The sequence below is a fragment of the Plutella xylostella genome, chromosome 4 (assembly GCF_932276165.1).
Source record: "Plutella xylostella chromosome 4, ilPluXylo3.1, whole genome shotgun sequence".
Lineage (NCBI taxonomy): Eukaryota > Metazoa > Arthropoda > Insecta > Lepidoptera > Plutellidae > Plutella > Plutella xylostella.
The window spans coordinates 5,781,824-5,807,110 of record NC_063984.1 but is presented as its reverse complement, the minus strand read 5'-3'; the positions used below and the strand labels follow the sequence as shown (position 1 = coordinate 5,807,110).

General features: G+C 37.4%; 9 protein-coding genes across 13 annotated transcripts in view; 4 read left to right on the top strand and 5 right to left on the bottom strand.

Annotated features, from left to right (window-relative positions):
• LOC105384093 (E3 ubiquitin-protein ligase MIB1) overlaps positions 1-1,494 on the top strand; it is a 148,026-nt gene extending 146,532 nt beyond the window's left edge. For all 4 annotated transcript variants that reach the window (XM_048632070.1, XM_048632076.1, XM_048632088.1 and 1 more), the window contains 2 exons: positions 633-874; positions 1,107-1,494. In XM_048632070.1, coding sequence (XP_048488027.1) covers positions 633-874; positions 1,107-1,247 — 383 coding nt within the window. In that variant the 3' untranslated portion in view covers positions 1,248-1,494. The remainder of the gene's footprint in view (positions 1-632; positions 875-1,106) is intronic.
• A 1,471-nt stretch (positions 1,495-2,965) lies between these two features.
• On the bottom strand, positions 2,966-6,035 carry LOC105387315 (WW domain-containing oxidoreductase). 2 transcript variants are annotated; one of them, XM_011558022.3, is made up of 6 exons: positions 5,893-6,035; positions 5,386-5,509; positions 4,806-5,056; positions 4,248-4,427; positions 3,726-3,993; positions 2,966-3,494 (listed from the first exon to the last, which is right to left on the bottom strand). In XM_011558022.3, the coding sequence occupies exons 1-6, from the start codon at positions 5,916-5,918 to the stop codon at positions 3,237-3,239; spliced, it is 1,107 nt and encodes a 368-aa protein (XP_011556324.3). In that variant the 5' UTR covers positions 5,919-6,035; the 3' UTR covers positions 2,966-3,236. The 2 variants fall into 2 exon arrangements, with proteins under 2 accessions (XP_011556324.3, XP_037977330.2); XM_038121402.2 differs by lacking the exon at positions 5,893-6,035 and adding an exon at positions 5,603-5,709.
• Positions 6,036-6,437: 402 nt separating this feature from the next.
• On the top strand, positions 6,438-10,073 carry LOC105387316 (pre-mRNA-splicing factor ATP-dependent RNA helicase DHX16). Its single transcript, XM_011558024.3, has 5 exons — positions 6,438-6,883; positions 7,100-7,236; positions 7,379-8,948; positions 9,122-9,524; positions 9,827-10,073. Exons 1-5 carry the CDS (start codon positions 6,555-6,557, stop codon positions 10,049-10,051), a joined length of 2,664 nt encoding a protein of 887 aa, XP_011556326.2. The 5' UTR covers positions 6,438-6,554; the 3' UTR covers positions 10,052-10,073.
• LOC105387317 (succinate dehydrogenase assembly factor 4, mitochondrial) lies at positions 10,061-10,949 on the bottom strand. The gene is made up of 2 exons (XM_011558025.3): positions 10,785-10,949; positions 10,061-10,706 (listed from the first exon to the last, which is right to left on the bottom strand). The coding sequence occupies exons 1-2, from the start codon at positions 10,849-10,851 to the stop codon at positions 10,414-10,416; spliced, it is 360 nt and encodes a 119-aa protein (XP_011556327.3). The 5' UTR covers positions 10,852-10,949; the 3' UTR covers positions 10,061-10,413.
• Positions 10,950-11,197: 248 nt separating this feature from the next.
• Positions 11,198-13,262, top strand: LOC105387320 (V-type proton ATPase subunit d). Its single transcript, XM_011558027.3, has 4 exons — positions 11,198-11,446; positions 11,556-12,064; positions 12,150-12,404; positions 12,545-13,262. The coding sequence occupies exons 1-4, from the start codon at positions 11,326-11,328 to the stop codon at positions 12,704-12,706; spliced, it is 1,047 nt and encodes a 348-aa protein (XP_011556329.1). The 5' UTR covers positions 11,198-11,325; the 3' UTR covers positions 12,707-13,262.
• Positions 13,255-14,595, bottom strand: LOC105387318 (probable tRNA(His) guanylyltransferase). The gene is made up of 2 exons (XM_011558026.3): positions 13,930-14,595; positions 13,255-13,650 (listed from the first exon to the last, which is right to left on the bottom strand). The coding sequence occupies exons 1-2, from the start codon at positions 14,512-14,514 to the stop codon at positions 13,291-13,293; spliced, it is 945 nt and encodes a 314-aa protein (XP_011556328.3). The 5' UTR covers positions 14,515-14,595; the 3' UTR covers positions 13,255-13,290.
• Positions 14,596-15,076: 481 nt separating this feature from the next.
• On the bottom strand, positions 15,077-17,656 carry LOC105387321 (conserved oligomeric Golgi complex subunit 6). Its single transcript, XM_011558028.3, has one exon. It carries the CDS (start codon positions 17,541-17,543, stop codon positions 15,672-15,674), a length of 1,872 nt encoding a protein of 623 aa, XP_011556330.3. The 5' UTR covers positions 17,544-17,656; the 3' UTR covers positions 15,077-15,671.
• Positions 17,657-17,947: 291 nt separating this feature from the next.
• On the top strand, positions 17,948-19,590 carry LOC105387323 (39S ribosomal protein L15, mitochondrial). The gene is made up of 3 exons (XM_011558031.3): positions 17,948-18,205; positions 18,419-18,573; positions 18,892-19,590. The coding sequence occupies exons 1-3, from the start codon at positions 18,104-18,106 to the stop codon at positions 19,517-19,519; spliced, it is 885 nt and encodes a 294-aa protein (XP_011556333.3). The 5' UTR covers positions 17,948-18,103; the 3' UTR covers positions 19,520-19,590.
• A 6-nt stretch (positions 19,591-19,596) lies between these two features.
• On the bottom strand, positions 19,597-23,341 carry LOC105387322 (adenosylhomocysteinase; the record flags this gene model as incomplete). Its single annotated transcript, NM_001305489.1, is given in 4 exon segments — positions 19,597-20,704; positions 20,811-20,963; positions 22,035-22,225; positions 23,254-23,341. Coding segments are annotated over 4 exon segments (1,293 nt in total). The 5' UTR covers positions 23,276-23,341.
• Between the last annotated feature and the right edge of the window lie 1,946 nt (positions 23,342-25,287).

Here is a 25,287-nt window from a genome sequence, read left to right as displayed (position 1 = left end):
CGATTCTGAAGGCAGAAATTCTAATTTTAACGCTGTCAAACTAAAAAAATTGCTAGCATAAAATGACATTTACGGAAACAATCATAGAGTCGAATTTTAAACAAAGAAATTAACGTTTTGACAGCTCTAAATTTAGAATTTCTGCCTTCAGAATCGACATCATTGGCATATGAAACGACTGATAGCGGTTCCACCTGAATGTACGCGTAGCTTCTAGTACCTACGGACATGGTGTTCCAGGACACGCGTAACCGACTACGCGTACCAATGTACGGACAGTCCGTACGCAGCTTTATAGTGCTGATGACAAATACCGATGTACCCATGGAGCTAAGGAGTAGTATGTTGTTATTCACTGTCTGGCTGGGGTGCGCCAGCCGTAAATGAGGATAGGCAATACGACCCAACAAACAGGAGGATCTAATTAGATCACTGGAGGAGGCTGCTTGCGTAAATCCATGTGGTAATTCATACAACCGCGCAAGTTGCGTCTGTAATGCTTGCTTGAGGAAGGTCTACCATCTACCATCTACCAGTGAACATTTGTTGGAATTCTTGCCTTGTGGAAGGGGTGTGTTGCATATTATACGCCTTATGTTATGTTACTCATCAAAAACCTATCTTATCCCTAGTTCCAGTTCCAGTGGAAAAAGAAGGCAGCAGCAACCTAGCCCAGCTGACGGTGAACAAGGGTCAGCCGGCGCCCGCGCAGGCCGCACCGCACCTCATGAACAACGGCTCGCGCTCGGGCCCCCCGCCCCCCGCGCCCCCGGCCGCCCCCGCCGCCGCACCCGCGCCCCCCGGCCCGCCCGCCGCGCCGCCCGCGCCCGACGTGCAGAAGCTGCAGCAGCAGTTGCAGGATATTAAGGAACAGGTACGTTGTTGTACACAAGCAATGGTAGGATATATTTTGTAGATGCCCCATTGCCTAATCATAATCCATGTAGAGTCTGTAGTCTCATAATAGTACCATAACCAAACTCTTATAATTTTGCAACTAAGAAAAAGCTTAGGTAAGCCTTGCTAACCTTGTATAACCCCAGGATCTCAATTAACCACCCCCACTTCAACGTATCAAATACTGACATATTTCTTTCAAATTGCAGACAATGTGTCCGATCTGCCTGGACCGGCTGAAGAACATGATCTTCCTGTGCGGGCACGGCATGTGCCAGATGTGCGGCGACCAGATCACCGTGTGCCCCATCTGCAGGAAGCAGGTCGAGAAGCGGATCCTGCTGTATTGAGCACAGGAGGTGATGTGAGATAAGTTGAGGTGGTAGAGAGATGCTAGCGGTAGGTGTGTGTGGCAGAGTAGACGGCCTTCCACATCATGAAAAGGAATAGTTAACTTTTTCTATAGACATGACTGTTCTTTCCCCACGGATTTGGGAGATCTCAAAAAAGGTTTCTGAGCGAATGGAAACGTTGTGCATGTGGTAGAAAATATATAAAGGGAAGTCAGTTTATCTCCTAAGTTGCCTTGCTATAGGTTTTTTTAGGGTTCCGTAGCCAAAATGGCAAAAACGGAACCCTTATAGTTTCGTCATGTCCGTCTGTCCGTCTGTCCGTCTGTCCGTCTGTCACAGCCGATTTACTCGGAAACTATAAGTACTACAGTGATGAAATTTGATGGGAATATGTGTTGTATGAACCGCTACAAAAATATGACACTAAATAGTAAAAAAAAGAATTGGGGGTGGGGCCCCCCATACATGTAACTGAGGGATGAAATTTTTTTTTTCGATGTACATACCCGTGTGGGGTATCAATGGAAAGGTCTTTTAAAATGATATAAAGTTTTCTAAAAAACATTTTTCTTAAAGTGAACGGTTTTTGAGATATCAGCTCTCAAAGTCGTAAAAAGTATGTCCCCCCCCCTCTATTTTTATAACTACGGGGTATAAAATTCTAAAAAAAATAGAGGTGATGCATGCTAATTAACTCTTTCAACGATTTTTGGTTTGATCAAAGTATCTCTTATAGTTTTTGAGATAGGTTGATTTAACTGTAATTGCTGCTACGGAACCCTTTGTGCGCGAGCCCGACTCGCACTTGGCCGGTTTCTTATTTTATTAATTGATTTGATTCATTTCGAAAAGAATCTCAAAAGCTGCCTGAATCAACTACACTGACCGACAGGAAAGCTCGTTACGGCTTAAACCGCTGAATAAGTAAGCAGCGTGAAATTTTCTTGGTATCGCCCATTATGTGCTTTGGCAAGATGCCCTGTCGGCCAGTGTTAGCTTAGCTAAGGCTTAAGCAATCAGTATTGTGTCCAACTTTTTATCAAATTCGAGAAGCGACCCTTAAAATTATAACAACCTATGAAAACTATTATATGTATCTATAAACTGTGTTAGGTTTACTAGCTTTTCAGTATGTTATGATTTTATTATTGTATTTCATCAGTAATTTTACATGGATATTCACGTTTAAATATTATTCGTTATGATTTAAGAATGACAAAAGTTGAGTCAGTTGTATTTCGCTTAGACTGATTTGTACTTAGCCGTATTGAGTACAAACTTGCATTTATCTTGTGAATTATTGTCTGTTTTGTTACTGTAATGTAATATTAAAGAAGTAGAATTATTCAATGAGTCTTGATTAATACGTATAACTACTTATTTTACTGTTAAAATAACAATAATTTATTAAGTGCCTATAGACTTGTTACTTTTTCTCGTTGGCTATGTTAGTATAAATTTTTCTACATTATTATTTTTCGAGCAGTTGGTATAATATAAAGTTACGTTGAATATGAATTCCACTATAGAGGTACCTAACTAAATATTTTATTGATTTATAATATTTTATGAATAAATGCCAAAATATTAAATTTTTCAAACTTAAATAAGATTGATTAGAACTATTTAAAATACTTACCTGTATTATCAATTAAGTTATAATTATATTCTTACCTATTAAAATTATTGTTAATTTAATTAAAATTATACACCTATTTATGGACTTTATTATTTATTATATTAAGATTAACTATCCATTGCTTCGGGTCATAAACATTATGGGGTGGGATTTTATTATTAACATAAAACACTACCCAATGAAAAACAAAAATCAACCTGTATAATACAGCATATTATAAAATATACTAAGATAAATGTAACCTAGCACCACCATCTTATGCAGCGAAACAAAATTTTACGCTCTTACACGTACATCTAAACGTAGCAAAATATTCAAACTCATAACAATCAGAAACCACTCCGTAATTAAGACACAGCAGCCAGTCCCTCGTCCTCTTGCTTGTCTCTGACCTCTGCTGTCTCTGGTCTGACAGCGTTGTCTATGGCCTGCCCCACGCGGTCGCTCAGCATGCTGCGACACAGGTCTATGACGCGGAAGGCGAGCTGCGAGTCCTGTGCGAGGTCACTCTCGGTGCGGCGGGCGCAGTCCTTGTAATATAGCGTTGACTTTCCGGCGAGCGCGTCCGATGTCGCGCAGTAGACTGGCGTGGCCGCGGCTTGCGGCTGTCAAATGGTTAGAGGTTTTTTGAGGTAGTAAAGTTCAGTATTGCGATTATTCAGCTCGTGATATTTAGATACGTGATACAAGATGATATCTGCAGGGTAGCGGGGAAGCAGTAAACAAGAGTTGCACATGACCGAAAAGGTTGGCGTACAAATAAAGGGCCTATGCCCAACAGTGGACGATAGAATGGATGATGAAGAAAAATATTAATTAGTTAAAAAATAACTTACTATAGTCTTAGCGAAGGGCTTCATGCAGGTATACAAAGCCTCATACACCCACCAGTGTCTACACAACTGAGTCTTCACAAATGTTCCGGGGTGAGCGCAGAACACGCCCCGGCCGGAGCCGCGCCAGCGGTGCGCCAGGTACTGCATGGCGAGGAAGGAACACAGCTTGGAAATGTTGTACGCTTTTATAGACGTGTATTCGTGTTCGGGTAGCGATAGCATGTCTTCTCTTGGGCAGATCTGGTCACGGGGTGACCAGTTCACTCGCCTGCAAAATGTTTAAAAATTTCAGTTAGATAAAATGAATATATTTTTACTGTACAAGATTGAATGCTCAATGTCGACAAGAGTTAATCTTCAAGAAGTATACCTAAGTATATTGTTGCATCTTACCTACATTAAATTCTGGGACACAAAATTTTGTTTCCAAATTCTAAGACCCAAATATTTAACCTTCTACCATAATTACTTATTCAACTAACAACAGCATACAACTCCCCAAAGCTTCTGAAAAATCATAACCTGTGTGACTCAGAAGTGACGAACACGACCCTGGCGGCGGGCGCGAGCAGCCGCTCCACGCTGAGCAGCAGCTGGAGCTGGCCCAGGAAGTTCACCTGGAAGATGGTCTCCACCCCGTCCTCGGTCCGCGCCCACGGCACGCCGAACACGCCCGCGTTCAGCAACACCATGTCCAATTGACTGGGGGAGGGGTGAGGTTACTTTTGTATTTAGTCGGGTAATATGGTGACGTGTGTTTGGTGCTGATGGTTATGATCGTATATTAGCTCTTTGTGTCGAAGAACCGATAACCTTTGGGGTAGACGATCATGAAAAGATGAATGTGGTTCTTGGTCATGAACTGTACAGGCAAATATATTGTATTATTTAAAGCCCCCTAGCCCACTGGACTGCTGAGCTGGAGCTCCTACAATGTCCAGCTCTGAACGCTTATATAAGTATTATGGATTGATGATGGTGACTCATGTACCGTTTCCACCCGCTGACGTAGGTACCTTGGAGCATGTGTAGCGATATAAAGAATCTCTACAACAACCAAATAGGTACGTAGATACTAACTTCCCATTCCGAATCAATTCCTCCGAAAAATTATTCACAGATTTCAACGACGCAAGGTTCAGCTCCATGACCTGTATCAGGTCTCCGCTGCCGAGGTCCCTGGTGGCGTTGAGGCCCTTGTACGTGTTGCGCGAGGCGGCGAGCACGCGACAGCCGCTCGCGGCGAGGCACCGCGCGGCCTCCAGCCCGAGCCCGCTCGACGCGCCCGTGATCAGGCACGTCTTGCCGTCTAACTGCTTGTTCTCTAGAACCTGAATAGGTATTGTGGGTTATGAGATTGCTGACTGTCCAATCTTGGACAGATTGGATGCATGGTACGCAGGATGTTTAGATGCGTAGGTAATCATACAGTCAAATATTTGTATGATTTTGCTGTTACGTCATTTAGAAAAGCTTATTTCCATGCACCATGCATTATTTTATATCTAAGTATGTAGGTTATGTATGTACATTCATTATAAAAAGCTAATCGTTTATCATTAATAGAATGATTTCTATTTAGTTTGGTAAGTTTCTACAGCTAAGCTAAGTACGCAGGATGGTCGTAGAACTACCGTCAAAGAAAGTTCAGTAAGTATACCTGTTCCGCCGTAGGACTAAACATATTTAAATTTGTGGTCTCATAAATGATTTTATAGTATTCATTCAAATGTTGTTTCATGCCTAGGGACCGTTTAGGTATAGCAGGGTAAATTTTCCTCATTCTGTAATTTAAATAAACGAGTTAGCCTATCCTCATAAATTAGTCCTTTAAATAGTGAGTACGTGAGTAGGTACTACAGCTGCTACGTGCGTACCGTCTACAGTTCCTACAGTCCTACATACGTCACATCTGCGTTTTGCCACGCATCCAGTCTTCAGTGTCTCCAGACAGGTGGTAGCAGATAGAGGCTATGGATGAGGAAGGCCGCGGACAGAGTGTTGTTAGTTAACACATATTTTATAGTTTTTATTACGTTGCCGCGCCACTACCAAGTAAGCTTCAGCAGTAGACGAAAGTATATTGGTAATCGGTAAGTATTTACTATCTCTATGCGGAAATAAAGAGCAAGCTGGAAATAAAATATATTAAGGTAAAATAATTTACCTTCTCAGAGAAATTAGACAGTGCATTTTTCAATAATAAATTAATAATCAAATCAAATAATGAGCAAAGAAGGCAAATAATAAATAAATACATGTGTATTTTGACGTTTAGCGCTCTTTACAAAATCATAGATATCTCATTCTCATAAGATCTCGATGGCATGGATTGCAGTCATATTGCAGTTTAATCCCGATCTACACTCGCGCCGCGAACGCGCGTGTTACGCGAGTGTAGATGTTGTAAAGCAACTTCCGAATCTGTAACGTCCATTCTTGCCAGAGTCGACAACAGACTCTGGCAAACTGATCCGCGCGGACAGGCCTCACCGCCTCCACCCTCCGTGTGTGAACCGCTTAAGTCGCCTTCGCTGGCGATCAGTGGCTCTGGTCGATGGTCCATTTGCGCCAAGTTTAATGAACATAATCCCAAGCCAAGCCCTTACCATGCCCTTACTGTGTGGCTTGCAAATAAGTTTTTTTGCTAATGATTATTCTACGATTTTTGACTGTACAGATTATTGCAAGGGCATGACAAAAATGTCAATGTCAGTTCTAGTTGCTCTGTGAATAAAAAAACTGCATCAAGCTTCCAAAACACGAAAATATTTACGAAACGAATCTAATTTAATTGTTCTTATTTTAGAGTAAATAGACATTTCAATTATGGATAAATCAAGCAAGAGAAGATATTCATCGTCTGACTCTGATAGTGCTGAAGAAGGTAGAAAGAAGGATCTCCAAGAACGAGATGAATTCGCTAAAAGATTACGAAAACGAGACGAAGAGAAGGTTAAGAAACTGGCCGATGCATCAAAACGGTCGTACGAAGAAGCCGCTAAGCGTATGAAGCTTGAAGCAGAAGACAGGGAAAAAATATTACCTAAACTTCGTGTTCAATCTCGCCGCAAATATTTAGAGAAAAGAAAGGATGATAAAGTCATAGAATTGGAAGCTGATATCGCGGACGACGAGTACCTCTTCGATGAGAGCATGTAAGATACTATCTAGTAGAACACTTATAATTATAACACAATATAATTCCTCACAAAAATGTTAACTAAATACTTTTTCAGTTATTTTTAAAGAAAAAAATTGTTCATTTTATGTAGTATACAATCAATTTGCTATGTAAATGATGAGAAAATGATATGTATCTTATGATTCGGCATTCAAAAATATGTTACTTAAATGTAAAAATTATGTTACAGACTTACTGCTCGTGAGAGGAAGGAAAGAGAGCACAAGAAAAATCTTCTTCAATTAGCTAAAGAACATGAAAAGGCAAGAGAGTTGGAAAATGTCCACAGGTATCATATGCCTCAAGACCTGGGAAAAGGACAGAAAGGTAAAATATTGTTTTAAAGGGTATAATTTAGTAATTATGAAGATTTTTTTATTTATTGTCACCGAGTCTACTACTTTACTACTATCTACTTTACTTTTTATAAGAGGAAGAATATTCATTAACATATCAAATTACTTTTCAGGAGAATACATTGAAGTGGATGACAATGAGAAGATGCCGAACTCTGAACAGCGGAAATGGGAGCAGGAACAGATCAAGTCAGCATTCTTTAAATTTGGAGCAAAAGATGCAAAAGCCCAAGATGAATATGAATTACTATTGGATGAACAGATTGATTTTATTCAGGCTCTTCAACTTGAAGGCAACAAAGAAAAAGTAAAAGAAGAAGATAAAGAAAAATCTGAGTATCAGAAGCTCCGGATGACCATAGAGGAAACCAAGAAGTCCCTTCCTGTTTTTCCCTTCAGAGATTCCTTGATAGAAGCCATTAAAAATTATCAAATCTTGATAGTTGAAGGAGAGACTGGGTCAGGTAAAACTACTCAAATACCACAGTATCTACATGAAGCTGGATTTACAGATGATGGTAAAAAAATTGGATGCACCCAACCAAGGAGAGTTGCTGCAATGTCTGTAGCTGCCAGAGTCGCTCAGGAAATGAATGTGAAGCTTGGGAATGAAGTGGGATACAGTATCCGCTTTGAAGACTGCACTTCTGACCGAACTGTCATAAAGTACATGACAGATGGTACTCTACACAGAGAGTTCTTGTCGGAGCCTGATCTAGCTTCCTACAGTGTCATGATCATTGATGAAGCTCATGAGAGGACCCTGCACACTGACATATTATTTGGTCTAGTAAAAGACATCACTAGATTCAGACCTGACTTAAAGCTCTTAATTTCCAGTGCTACTCTAGATGCTGAAAAATTTTCTACCTTTTTTGATGAAGCACCAATATTTAGAATACCTGGAAGAAGGTTTCCAGTTGACATTTATTACACAAAGGCTCCAGAGGCAGACTATGTGGATGCTTGTGTAGTGTCAGTGCTACAGATACATGCCACTCAGCCACTCGGGGACATTCTTGTGTTCCTTACTGGTCAGGAAGAGATTGAGACTTGCGTAGAGATGTTGCAGGAGAGGACTAAAAGATTGGGAAAGAAGGTAAAGGAACTAATGATCCTACCTGTCTATGCTAATCTACCCAGTGATATGCAAGCTAAAATATTTGAGCCAACTCCTGAAGGAGCCAGAAAAGTTGTATTAGCCACCAATATTGCTGAAACATCCTTGACTATTGACAATATAATTTATGTAATTGATCCTGGTTTTGCCAAGCAAAACAACTTTAATTCCAAAACAGGCATGGAGAGTTTGATGGTTGTCCCCATATCAAAAGCCTCAGCTAATCAAAGGGCTGGCAGAGCTGGCAGAGTAGCCCCTGGGAAGTGCTTCCGGCTTTACACAGCATGGGCTTACAAGTATGAGCTTGAAGACAATACAGTGCCTGAGATACAGAGAATAAACTTGGGCAATGCTGTACTCACACTGAAGGCGCTGGGGATCAATGACCTTATACACTTTGACTTTTTAGACCCTCCTCCTCACGAGACGTTAGTCTTAGCTCTAGAGCAGCTGTATGCCCTGGGGGCCCTCAACCACCATGGTGAGTTGACAAAGGCTGGAAGAAGAATGGCTGAATTTCCCACTGACCCTATGTTAGCTAAAATGTTATTAGCTAGTGAAAAGTAAGTACCTACATAAAATATGTTACACTCATCACTCTCAATCCTGAAATTTATGTCTATTTGAATTTAACTGCCTAAAATTTACCTTCCAGTACTTACATATATTATGTGTATAACTATTTCTTTGATTGAACTGTGTTCATGGCTCATTCATTAACTTTTTTTATTTACAGGTACAAGTGCTCTGAAGAAGTGGTGACCATTGCTGCAATGCTTTCAGTAAACAGTTCAGTTTTCTACAGACCGAAAGACAAAATAATTCATGCCGACACAGCAAGGAAGAATTTCTTCCATCCCACTGGTGATCATTTGACCTTGATGAATGTTTATAATCAATGGGTCGATTCAGATTTTTCCATACAATGGTGTTATGAAAATTTCATACAGCACAGATCAATGAAGAGAGCCAGAGATGTGCGAGAACAATTGGTCAGCCTCATGGATCGAGTTGAAATAGAAATGGTGTCTGGTATTGCAGATGACTCCAGCATACGAAAAGCAATCACAGCGGGATATTTCTACCACATTGCTAAGTTTTCTAAAGGTGGTCATTACAAAACAGTCAAACACAACCAAGTAAGTGCATATCTTTTTTAAATGATATTTAGCAATTTCGCACTGATCAAACTGAAGAACTTTCCTCAAGAAGCATAATAAACATAAACATTTATTCTATATCCTATATAAATTTCCACTGTAGATAATTAGGCGATATTTATCATTAAGTTAGTATATTTATATTAATTCTATAGCTGGATCAAGAAATCTAAAAAATTGTTCAAAAGAAAGTGTTTCAGTTTGATGCAGTGATGTAACAATGTGATGAGTTATAATATGTTTGTGAGCTTGTAATAATATAAACACCCTGTTTTTTTCAGACTGTTATGATTCATCCAAACAGTGCATTGTTTGAAGAATTGCCAAGGTGGGTCATTTACCATGAGCTGGTTTTCACATCTAAGGAATTCATGAGACAGGTTACAGAAATTGAAAGTAAGTGGCTTCTTGAAGTGGCTCCACATTATTACAAATCCAAAGAATTAGAAGATTCTACTAATAAAAAGATGCCTAAAACAATTGGTAAATCAACAGGAAGTAAATAAAATAATGTATCATATGAATATATCACATTGTTTAATTTTCTTCAACATTTAAATAAGTCAATACTATTTTAGTTCCTAACATATATATTTTTTTTCTGGCTGAATATGCATTAAAATTTAATTAGATATTTAAATAAAGCAAAGCTATCAAATAAATTACACTACAAAAATACACACTAAAACTTTTTTTTTTTTTTTTTTTTTCATATTTTGTTTGCCAACTTGCAATCGGTTTAATATAACCATAAGCAGTTTATTTCATTGTTTATTTGGCTTTGCACTAAAACTTAAAATATTTTTAGGACTAATGTTCATAAATTATTTACTATACAAAATAACATGATAAAGTATTTCGGTGCTAATTAGAAATCTGAAACTCTGCCCTTCCTCTCCCAGTCCCCGTACCTAGTGGGCTCCGGGCCGCGCGGGCCGCCCACCTCGCCCGTGTGCGGGTTGGTGTTCTCCGGCCACGGCGGCAGCGCATCTTCCTTTGGCGCTGCTTCACTTTGCTCTCCAAGATCAGTGATAGAAGTGGTTTCCCTCAGTTTCTTTCTAAATTCAGCTAATCTTTTGGACTCTGTTTTAGCGTCTCCCTTCGCAGTCTCCGGATTAGTTCCATGAGATCTTGTTAAAAACAGCGCCGCTTGTTTGGATTCTGAAAAAACCAAACAAACAGGATTTATTTTACATTTTTACGACTCGGAAAGACGCAATACTAAATCGGGATATCTACCTGCCCCTTTAACTGCCCAATTCGTATATCTTCCTCGCACAGTACATTTCAAAAGATTTCGGATCATTTTGATTTTACTGTGAAAGTAGTAAACTTTTATTTTATTTTCGTATTGATTGGGCAATCGCTATGATTTGAAGACTTTGATTGAGGTTATGTTTTTGTTTTACGTCATACTCTGTGGTATTAAGTAGTTTTGACGTTAAGTCCAAACAGATTCTTAGAATAAGGATAGAATAAAAAGCATTCGAAGTTTGCACCAAATATTTTTGTATAAGGCGTGCAAGCGAGGTATCGGGGAAACAACACACAAAATCATCAAAATTTTATTCATTTTACGGTTAACCACAATGTTTTATAGATAGTTTAGAAAAACGTCAAGTGTAGCCCCGCCCTTATAAAAACTATGACAACATTTTGTCTATGGTCTAATCATATGATCAATGAATGATCGACTGATCTCTGTTTCTGTCTGTTTCCTCTACGTTGGGAGCTGGGTTTCCGTAAAAATAATAAAAACGGACAGGAATCCATCATAAAAATGAAGGGGTGTCTTTTTAACATCGACGGTGGCTACTTGGAAGGTTTGTGCCGCGGTTTCAAATGTGGCATCCTGAGGCAGTCGGACTACTTGAACTTGGTTCAGTGCGAAACATTGGAAGGTAAAATCATCTTATATTTTCTTTTTCTGTAATCTACAGTGACTTCAATCAACGGACACGTCTTATGGTACAACAGGATCTAACAATCGTATAATTTTATAATTTGCAGATCTAAAACTTCACCTTCAAGGCACAGACTATGGAACATTCTTGGCAAACGAGCCCAGCCCCCTGTCCGTATCTACTATTGATGATAAGCTGCGTGAAAAGCTCGTGATCGAGTTTCAGCACCTCAGGAACCACTCTGTAGAGCCCATGTCTACTTTCCTGGACTTCATTACATACAGCTACATGATTGACAACATTATTTTGTTGATCACTGGTACTTTGCATCAAAGGCCAATTTCGGAACTGATCCCGAAATGTCACCCTTTGGGATCATTTGAGCAGATGGAAGCTATTCATGTTGCTGCAACTCCTGCTGAGCTGTACAATGCTGTGTTGGTGGACACTCCACTGGCTCCGTTCTTCGTGGACTGCATCAGTGAGCAGGATCTCGACGAGATGAACATTGAGATCATCCGTAACACCCTGTACAAGGCATACTTGGAGGCCTTCTACGATCTTTGCAAGACAATTGGAGGGTCTACTGCTGATGTGATGTGTGAAATTTTGGCTGTAAATATTAATTTATTAGTATTGTTATACATATTGTGATATGAGATAGGCAGAATTCTAATTTATGTATTTGTTTACATTTTAGTTTGAAGCTGATCGCCGTGCCATTATTATTACCATCAATTCATTTGGCACTGAATTGTCCAAGGATGATCGTCAGAAGTTGTACCCTCGTTGTGGCAAGCTGTACCCTGATGGTCTGGCTGCACTGGCCCGTGCTGATGACTATGAGCAAGTGAAGGCTGTTGCCGAGTACTACGCTGAATATTCTGCATTGTTTGAAGGAGCAGGGTCCAATGCTGGGGACAAAACTTTGGAAGACAAGTTCTTTGAACATGAGGTAATTTTTTTTTAATATTTCTGCCTGTGATGGGGACCATGTACATAATTTTGGTGTTTAAAGTTTTTAAATTCAAAATAATCTGAGTACAAAATTTCACATCTAGACACTTCTCCAATGTTTTCATGTGCTTGTTACAGGTAAACTTGAATGTGCATGCTTTCCTGCAACAATTCCACTTTGGAGTGTTCTACTCATACCTCAAGCTGAAGGAGCAGGAGTGCCGCAACATCGTGTGGATCAGCGAGTGTGTTTCTCAGAAGCACCGCGCCAAAATTGACAACTACATTCCCATATTCTAAGATCCTTAATATGAATACTATGCATGTCAGTTTCAAGAAACATTCAAGAGATATCAGAATGAGGTGTAAATTATAATTTAAATTCATCTAGATGAGCAACTATGAATGTTAACCATGGTTGTTTCCTGTATCAATATTATATTAAATATGTGTACAATCTATATGAAAAGTATAAAATTTACAAAATAAGCTTTAGTCCATATTTTTATTTTGCTGACTAAATAAAGTAGAATCAAGTAACTATTTGTGATTGTACATACAGATTGATATAGTTTCCGTAATATTTTATCTATCTTGTGCACAAACATACCTTTTATGGATTTCAGTATTATTTCGAAATTAACGTTGCTATAAATGTATTGTTGTCCAAGTTACATTACTCACTCTAGTATTGTATTGTGGTGCACATGTACCTAGATGTTGACATACATTGAATGAAATTTCAGGTATGTAAAACTATTCTATCATTTTAATAATTGTTATCTTTATTACATATTATAAACATTCTATCTACTGTGTAAATTGTATTAGAAAAATAAAATATCGTGTTGAATTATTCTTATGTTTTACTTTTATTATTTACATTAACTTTCTTGGTTTATTGCTTGTTTTATAAATATATGACTGTTAGCTTCTTTTTTCTTGTTTCTGCCTGCTAATTGTTCTTGAACCATATCTGTTGTGGGAGCTTCCACTAACACAAGTGGCTTGGACTTATCTAACAACAAAGTAGAATTATTTTTCCAAAACTTATCCTTTAGCATATCATCATGTACATCTGTAATGATGCTGGCAGTTTCTTGAGAATCCATTTGCAACACCTTTCTAAGCAACAAAGTCCCTCGCCTGAATATTTCTGGTTCATTGTTATAGTTGATTTTGAACTCACTGTACAAGATTTCATTCTTGTCTGCTGAGACTGTTCCACATAATCGTTTTTCAGCCTGCAAAATTAAATAATTGTGACAAGCAGATATAATGTAGAAGCATGGAGTATTATTCTTATATGTATGTAGTAATCTGATTTTCTACTTAAAAATATAAAAAGATACCTCTATAATTTTCAGGTTGGTGAGAAAATCAAGAGCCACAATAGGGTCTGTCGCCTGTCAGGATGGGTCAGTCAGATTAGTGTCAAACATTTAATGCCCAGTGTGCACCAAATGTGTGATAGGAACAGGTGAAGCACCTGAAGAGGCTCCTTTTGTGCACAGCATACTAACCTCCATAGGACTTAAGTTTCCTTTTAGCACCAGGTTCCAGAAAGTGGTGTTGTATAGGTTGTTTATGTGAACATCTGCCTGCCTCCATTTCATGTAGTCAATTAGATTCTGATCAGAAGGATACATTATAACTCGTCCGTCAAATGTTGGTGGATACTGTAGCTTTTCATCAGTGAAGTACTTATTCCAATAATATACATATGAGGCAGAAAATTTACTATTCAACGTCGTTAGTAATTTTGATGCTCTACGTTTGTATAGATTTGTGTTTTTTTTAAACACAAAAGAATATTCATCACTTTGACCAAAAGCCATCAAAACATCATTTATGTCCTTCATCACCGAATAAGCAGCAAAATTCATTAATTTTAATCCACGTAAGTCATTCGGTTTCGCAAAACTGTGGTCATCTGAAAATTTATGAAAACACTTGCCATCTAACCTAACAACAATCCATGTATTTGGGATTAATTTATCGTCCAACTCAAAATTCTTCACATACTCAAATGAACTTTTTGCCATGATGCTATTTAACACAGGAGACCTTATAGATTTCAATAAATGTACTACTTTATTTGATAACATTGATTTAAATAAAAAAGAAATTCAAAATCAACATTGCGTATACAAAACTTTCCTTGCCTTATGCCTTGTCATTTTGACAGCTGTCATTGATGCTTGGGCCGTTCCGTTGGGCACTCTTTGGTTGGGCCCATGGTATAATAAATTTTATTAATAATATAGTTGGACCTTTGCGGCATGATCACGATTCAACCGCACGACCTTGCTCGCCTTGCCTATCCTATGCCCTATGCGTAGACTGTACTTGTTATTCTATGCTTGTAGGTACCGATTTCGTGTGCCGCATGTATGACAACAACTCTTGTTTCGCTTTTTTTTTTCAAGCTCAAGTTTACCCGATCCGATCACCGCGTAACGTCGACACGTATCATGATCGCATAATGTGGACGGTTAATGATACGCGATCTCGATACGCCGCGCCGTTATGATATGATACGGTCAGTCATGTCTGGACACGTAGTTGGTCTGTGGACTACCACTACCACCCCACTTGGTTATTCGTATTTGCCAAAATAGTCAAGTGTGGTGCCAGAAGGATTACCTATTTGTAAATTAAACAAAAATGTTTTGATGATTATACATTTATTTTATTAATACAGTAATAATGATAATTATAATATAATTAAACTTTACCGGACTATCTATCTAGTTAGTATATAGGCACAGTCAACAAAAAAGGTAATGACTCAGCCCCGAAGCAAGCAGTTCCATAGCTAGGTGTAATACCTATAGACGTAGACGAATCCAATTAGAGTAGATATATGTAGAATATCTATCAATATTATACTAGTATTTTACATGCTTGACATTTAGATACTTAGCTCACTAAGTGCCAATTTCTCCATTGTCGGTTATCTAACTGACAGGGATTGATATACATATAAATTAAACGTCATCTCCGTATAAAATTCATTAAAGATGTGTGAAAAGTTAACCACTACTCACTTATGCTCTAACCGAGAATGGAGAAATTGGCACTTAGGGTGGGTTGCACCATTTAACTTTAACTATTACAAATGTCAAATCGTCCGTCTAAGAATCGGTGATGAAAGCATAATTAATGCTTTGACGGACGATTTGACGTGTGTAATTGTTAAATGGTGCAACCCACCCTTAGCTGGTAATACATATTTGCTGACTGTACCTGTCCTATTTAATTTCTACTTTTGTATCAGTAAATTCTTAACCTCTTCAGGAGTGCGTCTCACAATCAATTGAGGTTCATTGTAGCCGTTTGCTGAATTTTGAACTGCTGTGTATAGTTGTTCATAAATTGCAAGTATAACTTCAAAAGATCTCTTCGTAATAAATGATTGATGTTTGTGACTTAACAGCAGATTTAGTTGCTGTAAGGTGTATAAGTCTGGAGAGACCAAGAACATGTCAAACTTATTTAAGAACACCTTTAAAGTATTACTATCCATGCCAGGAATAGCTGAGAGGGGTCCATTCACTTTTTCTTGTAAAATGGTGTAGATAGGCCCAAGATTTAAATTGGCCACTAGATAGCTGGCTTGTTCAGACGTCAAAGTATCAATTTGTGCTTCAGACTGTGCTTGTAGCCTCTCATTGTATTCATCCATTATTGTGTACAGAGATAAAGTGCATTGAATGTGATAGATACAATTTAACATGTAAACTGACATATCAGTAGAGCTCAGATGGCAGGCAGTTTCGTTGATGGCTTGCAAGAGTGGGTCCAACATGTGGGTGATGATAATTTTCTTATCAGCTGTATTTATGTTGTTAGAAACATTCATAACTGCCAACAAATCTCTTAGGAAACTTACCAAATCAGTCACTACACTTGATGGACTTAAGTCTGATGGAGGAGCTTTGACACCTTGGCTTAATTCTTTTTCAATTTTACTATCTAATGCAACAATAAACACATCTTCACTTTTTTTAACAAGGTCTTCTAAAGTTTCATCTAAATGACCTTTAGGAACAGTTGCTTTTATAGTATCTTTATAATAGATAAACAAATTGGTGATGGACCACAGCACCAGTGGATCTTTATCTGGTTTAAGGATGAGTTCAGCTCTCACCTTCAGCAGAGGGCAGATGGCTTCCATGATGTTTGTGAGCACTTCTATTATTTGTTGATTTTTATTTTGCATTTCACAGTGTTTAAAAAGAATAGAAAGATTTTCTTTCTCAACTGGAATGATCTGATAAACCCAGGTCAGTATATCTCCTATGTAGCGTTTTGGGTCATTTGCATAGAATTCAATAGGTTTTGAGCCTCCATCTTTTCCTTTAGTGAGAGCATCAATAAACAATTGCACAATCATTGTCTTTCTTGCTGTGGCAAATTCATCCACAATGTTTGAAAACAGCACTTGGCGATTTTGAAACTTTGCTATTGCTTTTGGTACTAAAGCATTATTTGGGGAGTCAATGCCTCGACATGCACCAATGGTCCAATGATATAGTTTTTCCATGGCAACTTCTTGTTGCAGCCCAATAATTTCCATGATATCAAATGCTGAAGTCTGATACCAATATTTAACAAGCATTTTACTCTTGTCATACAAACCTTCAATATGAGAAAGCGTCACTAGGAAGTCAGATGTTAGAGGTGTTTTGATGGACACATTATAAAGATATTCAGCTTGTTCAGGGGACAACTGGAAATTATTTACAAATGTATTCACCCAAAATATTTTCTTTTCTGTTTTCTTGCTATCATCTTTAAGCCGCGTAGTTTGAGAGATGAGGTGGTGAGTTTTTGTTTTAGAATCATTCAATCTGCTAGACATATCTTTAACAGATTCATCAAGAGAAGATATGGTATTCAATAGTATATTCAGTTTTTCTTTTACTTTATTGTATTCTGTAAGAACGGCTTTATTTACAAGCATATCCCTTTTTTCAATTTCATTTATTAATACTCTTTTGGTATTATTGGATTTTTTCAAACAAAGTCCAGACAAGGTATTGAGAGCTTCGCTATTGTCTGTAATGATATGACTATCAAATATTTTGTTAATCTTCTTCCGTATAGGATTGGTAGTATAAACAGACTCCATAGTACACACTGAAGATGGAATTATAGGAAATTTAAAGGAATCACGATTAAAAATCACAATAAAAGTAGAAGAATATTTGGTTGGCTGACTGACAATGACAAGTGACAACTTGTTGTTATTGATTTATTGACAGGTGACAGCTACTGTGAACGTGACACACACAAGAAAGGTGTTCTGTGTCTGTTGTCTGTGTGGATGGCTTGGAATAAGAATTTTACCCCTTTATTAATGATCCAATGCCTCCTATTCCTAGCATGGCCTTGCCTCAAACTTGCGACACCAACTCCATGCAACTCTCATTCTACATATTTTTAGGTATATTATTTTCAAAGTAAAAGTGCCATTTAATTTTTTGTAGTTAGTATTTCTTAATTCTTATTCTGTTGATCACCGAGCTCCGAGCTGTCAAATGTAATCGAAATATTGGTCTATGGATTAAAACTAAATTCTAACCTAAAATATCAAAATATTACAAATGCCTGTAAAATAAAATAATTTGTAGATATACAAAACAGTGTATTTTTAATGTTTTGGGGCCATTAGGTTACTACGATTTGAAAATGGGTTCTCGACAAATAGTTGAAAAATCTTTGGGTATGCTTAGATCTTTACCCAGAATTTCACTGGCCAACATTCGTGATAACCCAGGTTCTAAGCGAACTGTAAGTACCTGTAGAGTTATAAATTCATGCAATGTTTATGCATAGAGGCGTCATCACTCCCTTGAAATACTTACCACAATGCTAGAGATTGTAATTAGATATGTGCTTAGTTCTCACATTAACTTTATACCATACCCATCATAAGTCAACCGATACTCAAATTTTTTCAAATATTTATGTGCATTTTTCATAAACACATGAAATTGTTTTCAGCAAAAACGTGGGCGTGCACAACACGGCGGTGACAAACATGGTTGCGGAAACAAGGGCTCAGGCCAGAGACAAAACTATATGAGGCTGGGCTATGAGACTGGAAACAATCCATTTTACCTCAGAGTTCCACAAGAACATTACTACAGAGGCCACCAGTAAGTATTACTATTACTATTCTTTTTTTGTATGGCACTTGTACTGTGCGAAGTATTTCATAAATAAGGTATCCAATACTACCTACCATCATGCAATCACAATGATTTCAAAAGGAAAAATGTGCTAGTCAGAACATTTTGCGTAAGAAAAGTTCACCTGCCCTGGCCCTAATTTAAACCAATTATGACAGATATATGAGATTTCAGGGCCAGCAGAGGGTGCCACTTTCTTTCTGTCCTTATGCTAGTAATGTACATAAAATATATAAGTCAATGCTCATCAATAAGTATTAAATTTCATTTTAAAATCTTTTTCAGTCTCAAAAGGCAATATCCACCTTTATCCCTGAGTGAACTGCAGAAATTTATAGATACAGATCGTATTGACATCTCAAAACCTGTGGATGTGGCCACTTTGATGAGGTCTGGGTTGTACAATATCTTCCCTGACCAAAAACATTTTGGTGTCAACCTAACTGATGAAGGAGTTGACAATTTCAAATCAAAAATAAACATTGAAGTTCAGTGGGCGAGTGAACAAGTTATAGCTGCAATTGAGAAGAATGGTGGAGTGATAACTACAGCTTACTATGACCCACATAGTTTATTACTCTTGAAAAACCCTAAGAAGTTTTTTGAAACTGGCCAAGCTATTCCTCGACGAATGATACCACCTCCAGATGCTATTGAATACTACTCAAGTGCAGCCACCAGAGGGTATTTGGCCAATCCTGAGGAAATTTCACTTGAAAGGTTGAAGTTGGCTCAAAAGTATGGCTATGAACTACCTAAAATCGAAAATGACCCCATGTACACTGTCCTGAGTGAGAGAAAAGATCCAAGGCAAATATTTTATGGGTTAGAACCTGGATGGGTTATCAATTTAAAGGATCAATGCATTCTAAAACCTAAAGATGAAGAATTATTGAAATATTATGCATCTTAAACAATTTCTAGCATGTACTAATTAGTAATAATGATATTAGTTAACATAAAATAAATACTGTTTGGTATGTATTCCAAAAATATTTTATTCAATCTCACACATCAAATATTCAGTTTAGCTGAGAAACTCGAAGTAAATTGATATTGATAGTAATGGTAAGTACAAGAGTAAAGCCAATAACGGCCTACTTATACCAAAAAAGATTTTGTATACCTTACATTGGTTAAGTGTAATTTCTGCTTAAAATATATGACTGTCTTAGTATCTGTAATGGGCTGGTTTGTAGGGTCCCTCCTGAGGAACTCCGATGTATTTGGCTTGTTTCTCGGTCAGTTTTGTAAGTTTCACTCCAAGGTGGTCCAAATGTAGAGCTGCAACTTCCTCATCTAACTTTTTCGGTAAAGTGTGAACTCCAACAGGGTAGGTTTCAGCTTTGGTCCACAGTTCAATCTGGGCTAAGACTTGGTTGGTGAATGAGTTAGACATCACAAAGGATGAATGGCCAGTGGCACATCCTAAGTTGACAAGGCGACCAGCTGCAAGAACAATAATGTGGTTGCCATTCTCCAGTTCATATCTGTCAACTTGAGGCTTGATGTTCACTTTCTTAGCATTGTTTTCTAGCCAAGCTACATCAACTTCACAATCAAAGTGACCAATATTGCATACAATGACGTCATCTCTCATCCTCAAGAAATGGTCCTTAGTGATGATATCCAAGTTTCCGGTGGTGGTAACAAAGATCTGTCCGACATCAGCAGCCTCTTCCATTGTTGTAACCTGGAATCCCTCCATGGCTGCTTGCAGGGCATTGATAGGGTCGATTTCAGTAACAATAACTCTTCCTCCAAATCCCTTGAATGCTTGAGCACAGCCCTTGCCAACATCTCCGTATCCAGCTACAACACAAACTTTCCCAGCTACCATAATGTCAGTGGCCCTTTTGATTCCATCTAACAGGGACTCCCTGCAACCATACAAATTGTCGAACTTGCTCTTTGTCACTGAGTCATTGACATTGATTGCAGGTACTTTCAGAGTACCCTCACGGAACATTTTGTATAAATTGTGGACACCAGTGGTGGTTTCTTCAGAGATTCCTTTGATGCCTTCCAAGTATTGAGGGTATTTCTTGTGAACCAAGTTTGTAAGATCACCTCCATCATCCAAGATCATGTTCAATGGCTGAAAATTGAAATTTCAAAGTGAATGTAATTTTCAAAATTATAAGTATATTTATTTGCCTAATTTTATTGATCATAAAACAAAAGGATATAATTGCAAGATATACCTTTCCATCGGGGAAGACGATAGTCTGTTCGATGCACCAGGTGTACTCGTCTTCAGTCTCCCCCTTCCAGGCGTAGATGGGGATGCCGACGGCCACGAGCGCGGCGGCCGCCTCGTCCTGCGTGCTGTAGATGTTGCTGCTGGACCATTGCACCTGGAACAGGATATTTCAAGTGTTACTACTTATAAGTATACATTCAATTTAATAATTACTATTTTAGTAACTATAATACCAAGTCAAAGCATTAACATGAATGTAGTCTATTTTGCGCGAGCTTCGTATTGCCCCGTCACGGCGGCGGCGTCCTACAGGAATTCTATGATAAATAGTAACTGATAACAAAAGGATGTAGAACCATTCTACACCACACCACACACACATTCACACTCAAAGTAAATTCACGAAATAAAATTAAATTCACATTCGAATTTCAGGGACTGGTAGGCATTTCCTCTTAGTATTAGTGTAGTGTATAGATGTAATATTTAAATAGTTGGATTCTATGTAACTAAATACTAACCACCTAAGTTCAACTTAATGATTATGAACAGATGATTATGGTTTATATTTATCAAAGGTTAGAGTTAGAAAGCCTTGTCATCCTTTATTAGCACAAATGAGCAACTCTCTAGTATACCTACATATTGTAACTAGTTATCTAGATTACACAATAGATAACAGATGTTCGTCAGTGTGAGCTAAACAGAGAAAAATATTAACATAAGAATGAGTAATGTTCAATGTATCTGTACCAAACATTTTATCATACCAAAGGGAGATCAAAGGTGAACTCATTATAAAATCATAGTGGTGCAATCAATACTAAAATAATAAATTGTTTGTCATCATATCCATTATATAACAAAAACATGTTATTAAGAATAATAAAAATGATTAAGAGTAGTAGGTATTGCATCATATCACAACAAACCAAATTAAACAGTATCAGGACTTTTAAACTATTTAAAACCCCTAGAGTTAATTTGAGACTGTCTAGTATGTATTATCTCTGATATAGATGTAATTAACCTGCTGATGAAGATAACTTATTGTAGGAATACATGTTGTATATTATTATGAATTCCAATTCCTTTAACATTTATATTCATACCCAAAGAGTTACTATAATTTGGGTTATATTTTTTTTACTATTACATAATCATATAACTTGAAATTGAGGTGGTTAACTGTCCAAAAAGGTGCTAAGTATGGCAGTATACTTACTTCAGCTCCCAGCTCAATAAGAGTTTCAATGAGGACTGCAGTTTGCACGGTCATGTGCAGACTTCCAGCTATTCTGGCTCCCTTGAGGATCTTGCTGGGGGCATACTTCAGGCGGCAGGCCATCAGACCGGGCATCTCCTTCTCTGCCAGCATGATCTCCTTGCGACCAAGCTCGGCTAACTTCTCATTGGCTGAAATAAATTTTGTGGGTCTTCAGGTATTTTGGCTCAATGATTTAAAAGGATTATTATGTTTGCTGTTTACTTGTTATTTTCTTAACCTTGTAATTCCTATTAAGAATTTGGTGGCTGTTAGCTGTTGGTTAATATGGTAAGAGAATGCTACTGATATTTTTGTGATCATAGGATGAAGCTTTCACAAACTAATTGGTACATAGCTTAACTGTATTACCAGAAAAGCATATTCGGTATGGTATTTGTTAATGATTTATGTTTTAAAATTAAAACTTTGTTTTAAAACAAATATGACAAAACCTCATGATCTTACTCTCTCAAACACACAAACACTTTTTATACAGTCTATATGGAGGTAGGTACATAGACTTCAGACAATGTCCTACATAACCAAGTAAACCCAGAAGTATGCTCTTCTGAATCTATCAATATTCTCTTAGTCTGGAATTCTCTACAATTTTGTATTGAAAATAAATTCAATGTATTATGGTGCAATACTTTGTTTATAGCTTTAGCAGCCTTTTTTTATCTAGACTCTTAGGAAGAAGGACGGGGATCTATGATAGTACTGATGAATAGCTCTTTTTACTAGCGATCTAGACTAGGAAGTTTAAGTATTTATAAATAGTTCATCATATTGAAATTGGATCTAAGTAAGGTACATCTTTGTAATCATGATAAAAGATGGTCTTATCAATTTCACGACAGCTATAATACGACATAAATAATAATATAGTAAAGGATTGATTGACATCCACGAGTTTAAGATAAGAGTCATCTTGGAAGTCCTGAAATAAACTGATAGATGCTGTGAACGCATGGTAATTATAACCTATTCCTAATCAACAAATACAGCACTTAGCAGGACAAATTTTCCACTCATACAAAAGTAAATATATGTACAGCAAGAAATAAAGAAGAAACATAAATTAGACGACATTATAAAAGAGCATTACTTAAAAAATAAGGCAATAACACGAAATTCCGAATATCTTGATTACAACAGTAGTAAATAAATAACTTACCGATTTTGTAAGAGGGCTTCATTTTGGATATTGTTTTACTGGTATTGCAGTAATATAAACAGATTTATTGGCTTAATTTATTATTATTATTTTAGCCCACACTTGAAACCCGGTTGCCGCCCGCCACTGAATTTTACAGTTACAGAATGAGACACAGAATAAGAATCGGCTAGTTTTATTAACATTCTGTCAAATTTGACATAATGAACTTAATCTATGTGGTCGACAGCCATTATACACAGAAAATCATTTCCACAAAAGAATGTTAAAGGCGCCGACACACTAGCGGACGCGGCTGTCCGGGGGGGACTCTACACGTGTGACCCATGTAAAAACGGTCAAGCCAGAATCTACACTCCAGAAAACATAGTTTTAAGAAATCTTTGAATAGAATTGCAGTCTTTTTTCGAATCAAATGATTTTTCATTATTTTCTCGTTTATCTCGAAAACCGAAAAGAGATACCGAAAAACTAATGAAAATTTGGTACCCCCTACGAGGAAACACCCCCGCAATAGGGGATTCTCTACACGTGTGACCCATGTAAAAACGGTCAAGTCAGAATCTACACTCCAGAAAAGATGATGATGAAAAATGATTATGAGATTGATGTAGAGCAGAACCTTACTAATAAAGAACTAATGTAGAGCCTTCTAATGTAGAACCTTACTAATAAAGAAGTAATGTAGAGCAGAATCTACCTAACTAATAATTAGCCAATGTAGAGCAGTATCTAACTAATGTAGAGCAGAACCTAAACAATGTAGAGCGTTATCTAACTAATAAAGAACTAATGTAGAGTAGAATCGTACAAATACGCGATTCTGCGAAATAACTTTTTACTAATCGAGATTTTTGCCACACGATTTTCGGCGAAACGAGACTTTGACCAAACGTTACTATGCAATACGAGATTAGGCAAATAAATCTTAGGCCAAAAAAGGTAGAACCGTGTAAGATACATTAATTAGGTTCTGCTCTACATTAGTTAGATTCTACTCTACATTAGTTCTTTATTAGTTAGATAACGCTCTACATTGTTTAGGTTCTGCTCTACATTAGTTAGATACTGCTCTACATTGGCTAATTATTAGTTAGGTAGATTCTGCTCTACATTACTTCTTTATTAGTAAGGTTCTACATTAGAAGGCTCTACATTAGTTCTTTATTAGTAAGGTTCTGCTCTACATCAATCTCATAATCATTTTTCATCATCATCTTTTCTGGAGTGTAGATTCTGACTTGACCGTTTTTACATGGGTCACACGTGTAGAGAATCCCCTATTGCGGGGGTGTTTCCTCGTAGGGGGTACCAAATTTTCATTAGTTTTTCGGTATCTCTTTTCGGTTTTCGAGATAAACGAGAAAATAATGAAAAATCATTTGATTCGAAAAAAGACTGCAATTCTATTCAAAGATTTCTTAAAACTATGTTTTCTGGAGTGTAGATTCTGGCTTGACCGTTTTTACATGGGTCACACGTGTAGAGTCCCCCCCGGACAGCCGCGTCCGCTAGTGTGTCGGCGCCTTTAACATTCTTTTGTGGAAATGATTTTCTGTGTATAATGGCTGTCGACCACATAGATTAAGTTCATTATGTCAAATTTGACAGAATGTTAATAAAACTAGCCGATTCTTATTCTGTGTCTCATTCTGTAACTGTAAAATTCAGTGGCGGGCGGCAACCGGGTTTCAAGTGTGGGCTAAAATAATAATAATAAATTAAGCCAATAAATCTGTTTATATTACTGCAATACCAGTAAAACAATATCCAAAATGAAGCCCTCTTACAAAATCGGTAAGTTATTTATTTACTACTGTTGTAATCAAGATATTCGGAATTTCGTGTTATTGCCTTATTTTTTAAGTAATGCTCTTTTATAATGTCGTCTAATTTATGTTTCTTCTTTATTTCTTGCTGTACATATATTTACTTTTGTATGAGTGGAAAATTTGTCCTGCTAAGTGCTGTATTTGTTGATTAGGAATAGGTTATAATTACCATGCGTTCACAGCATCTATCAGTTTATTTCAG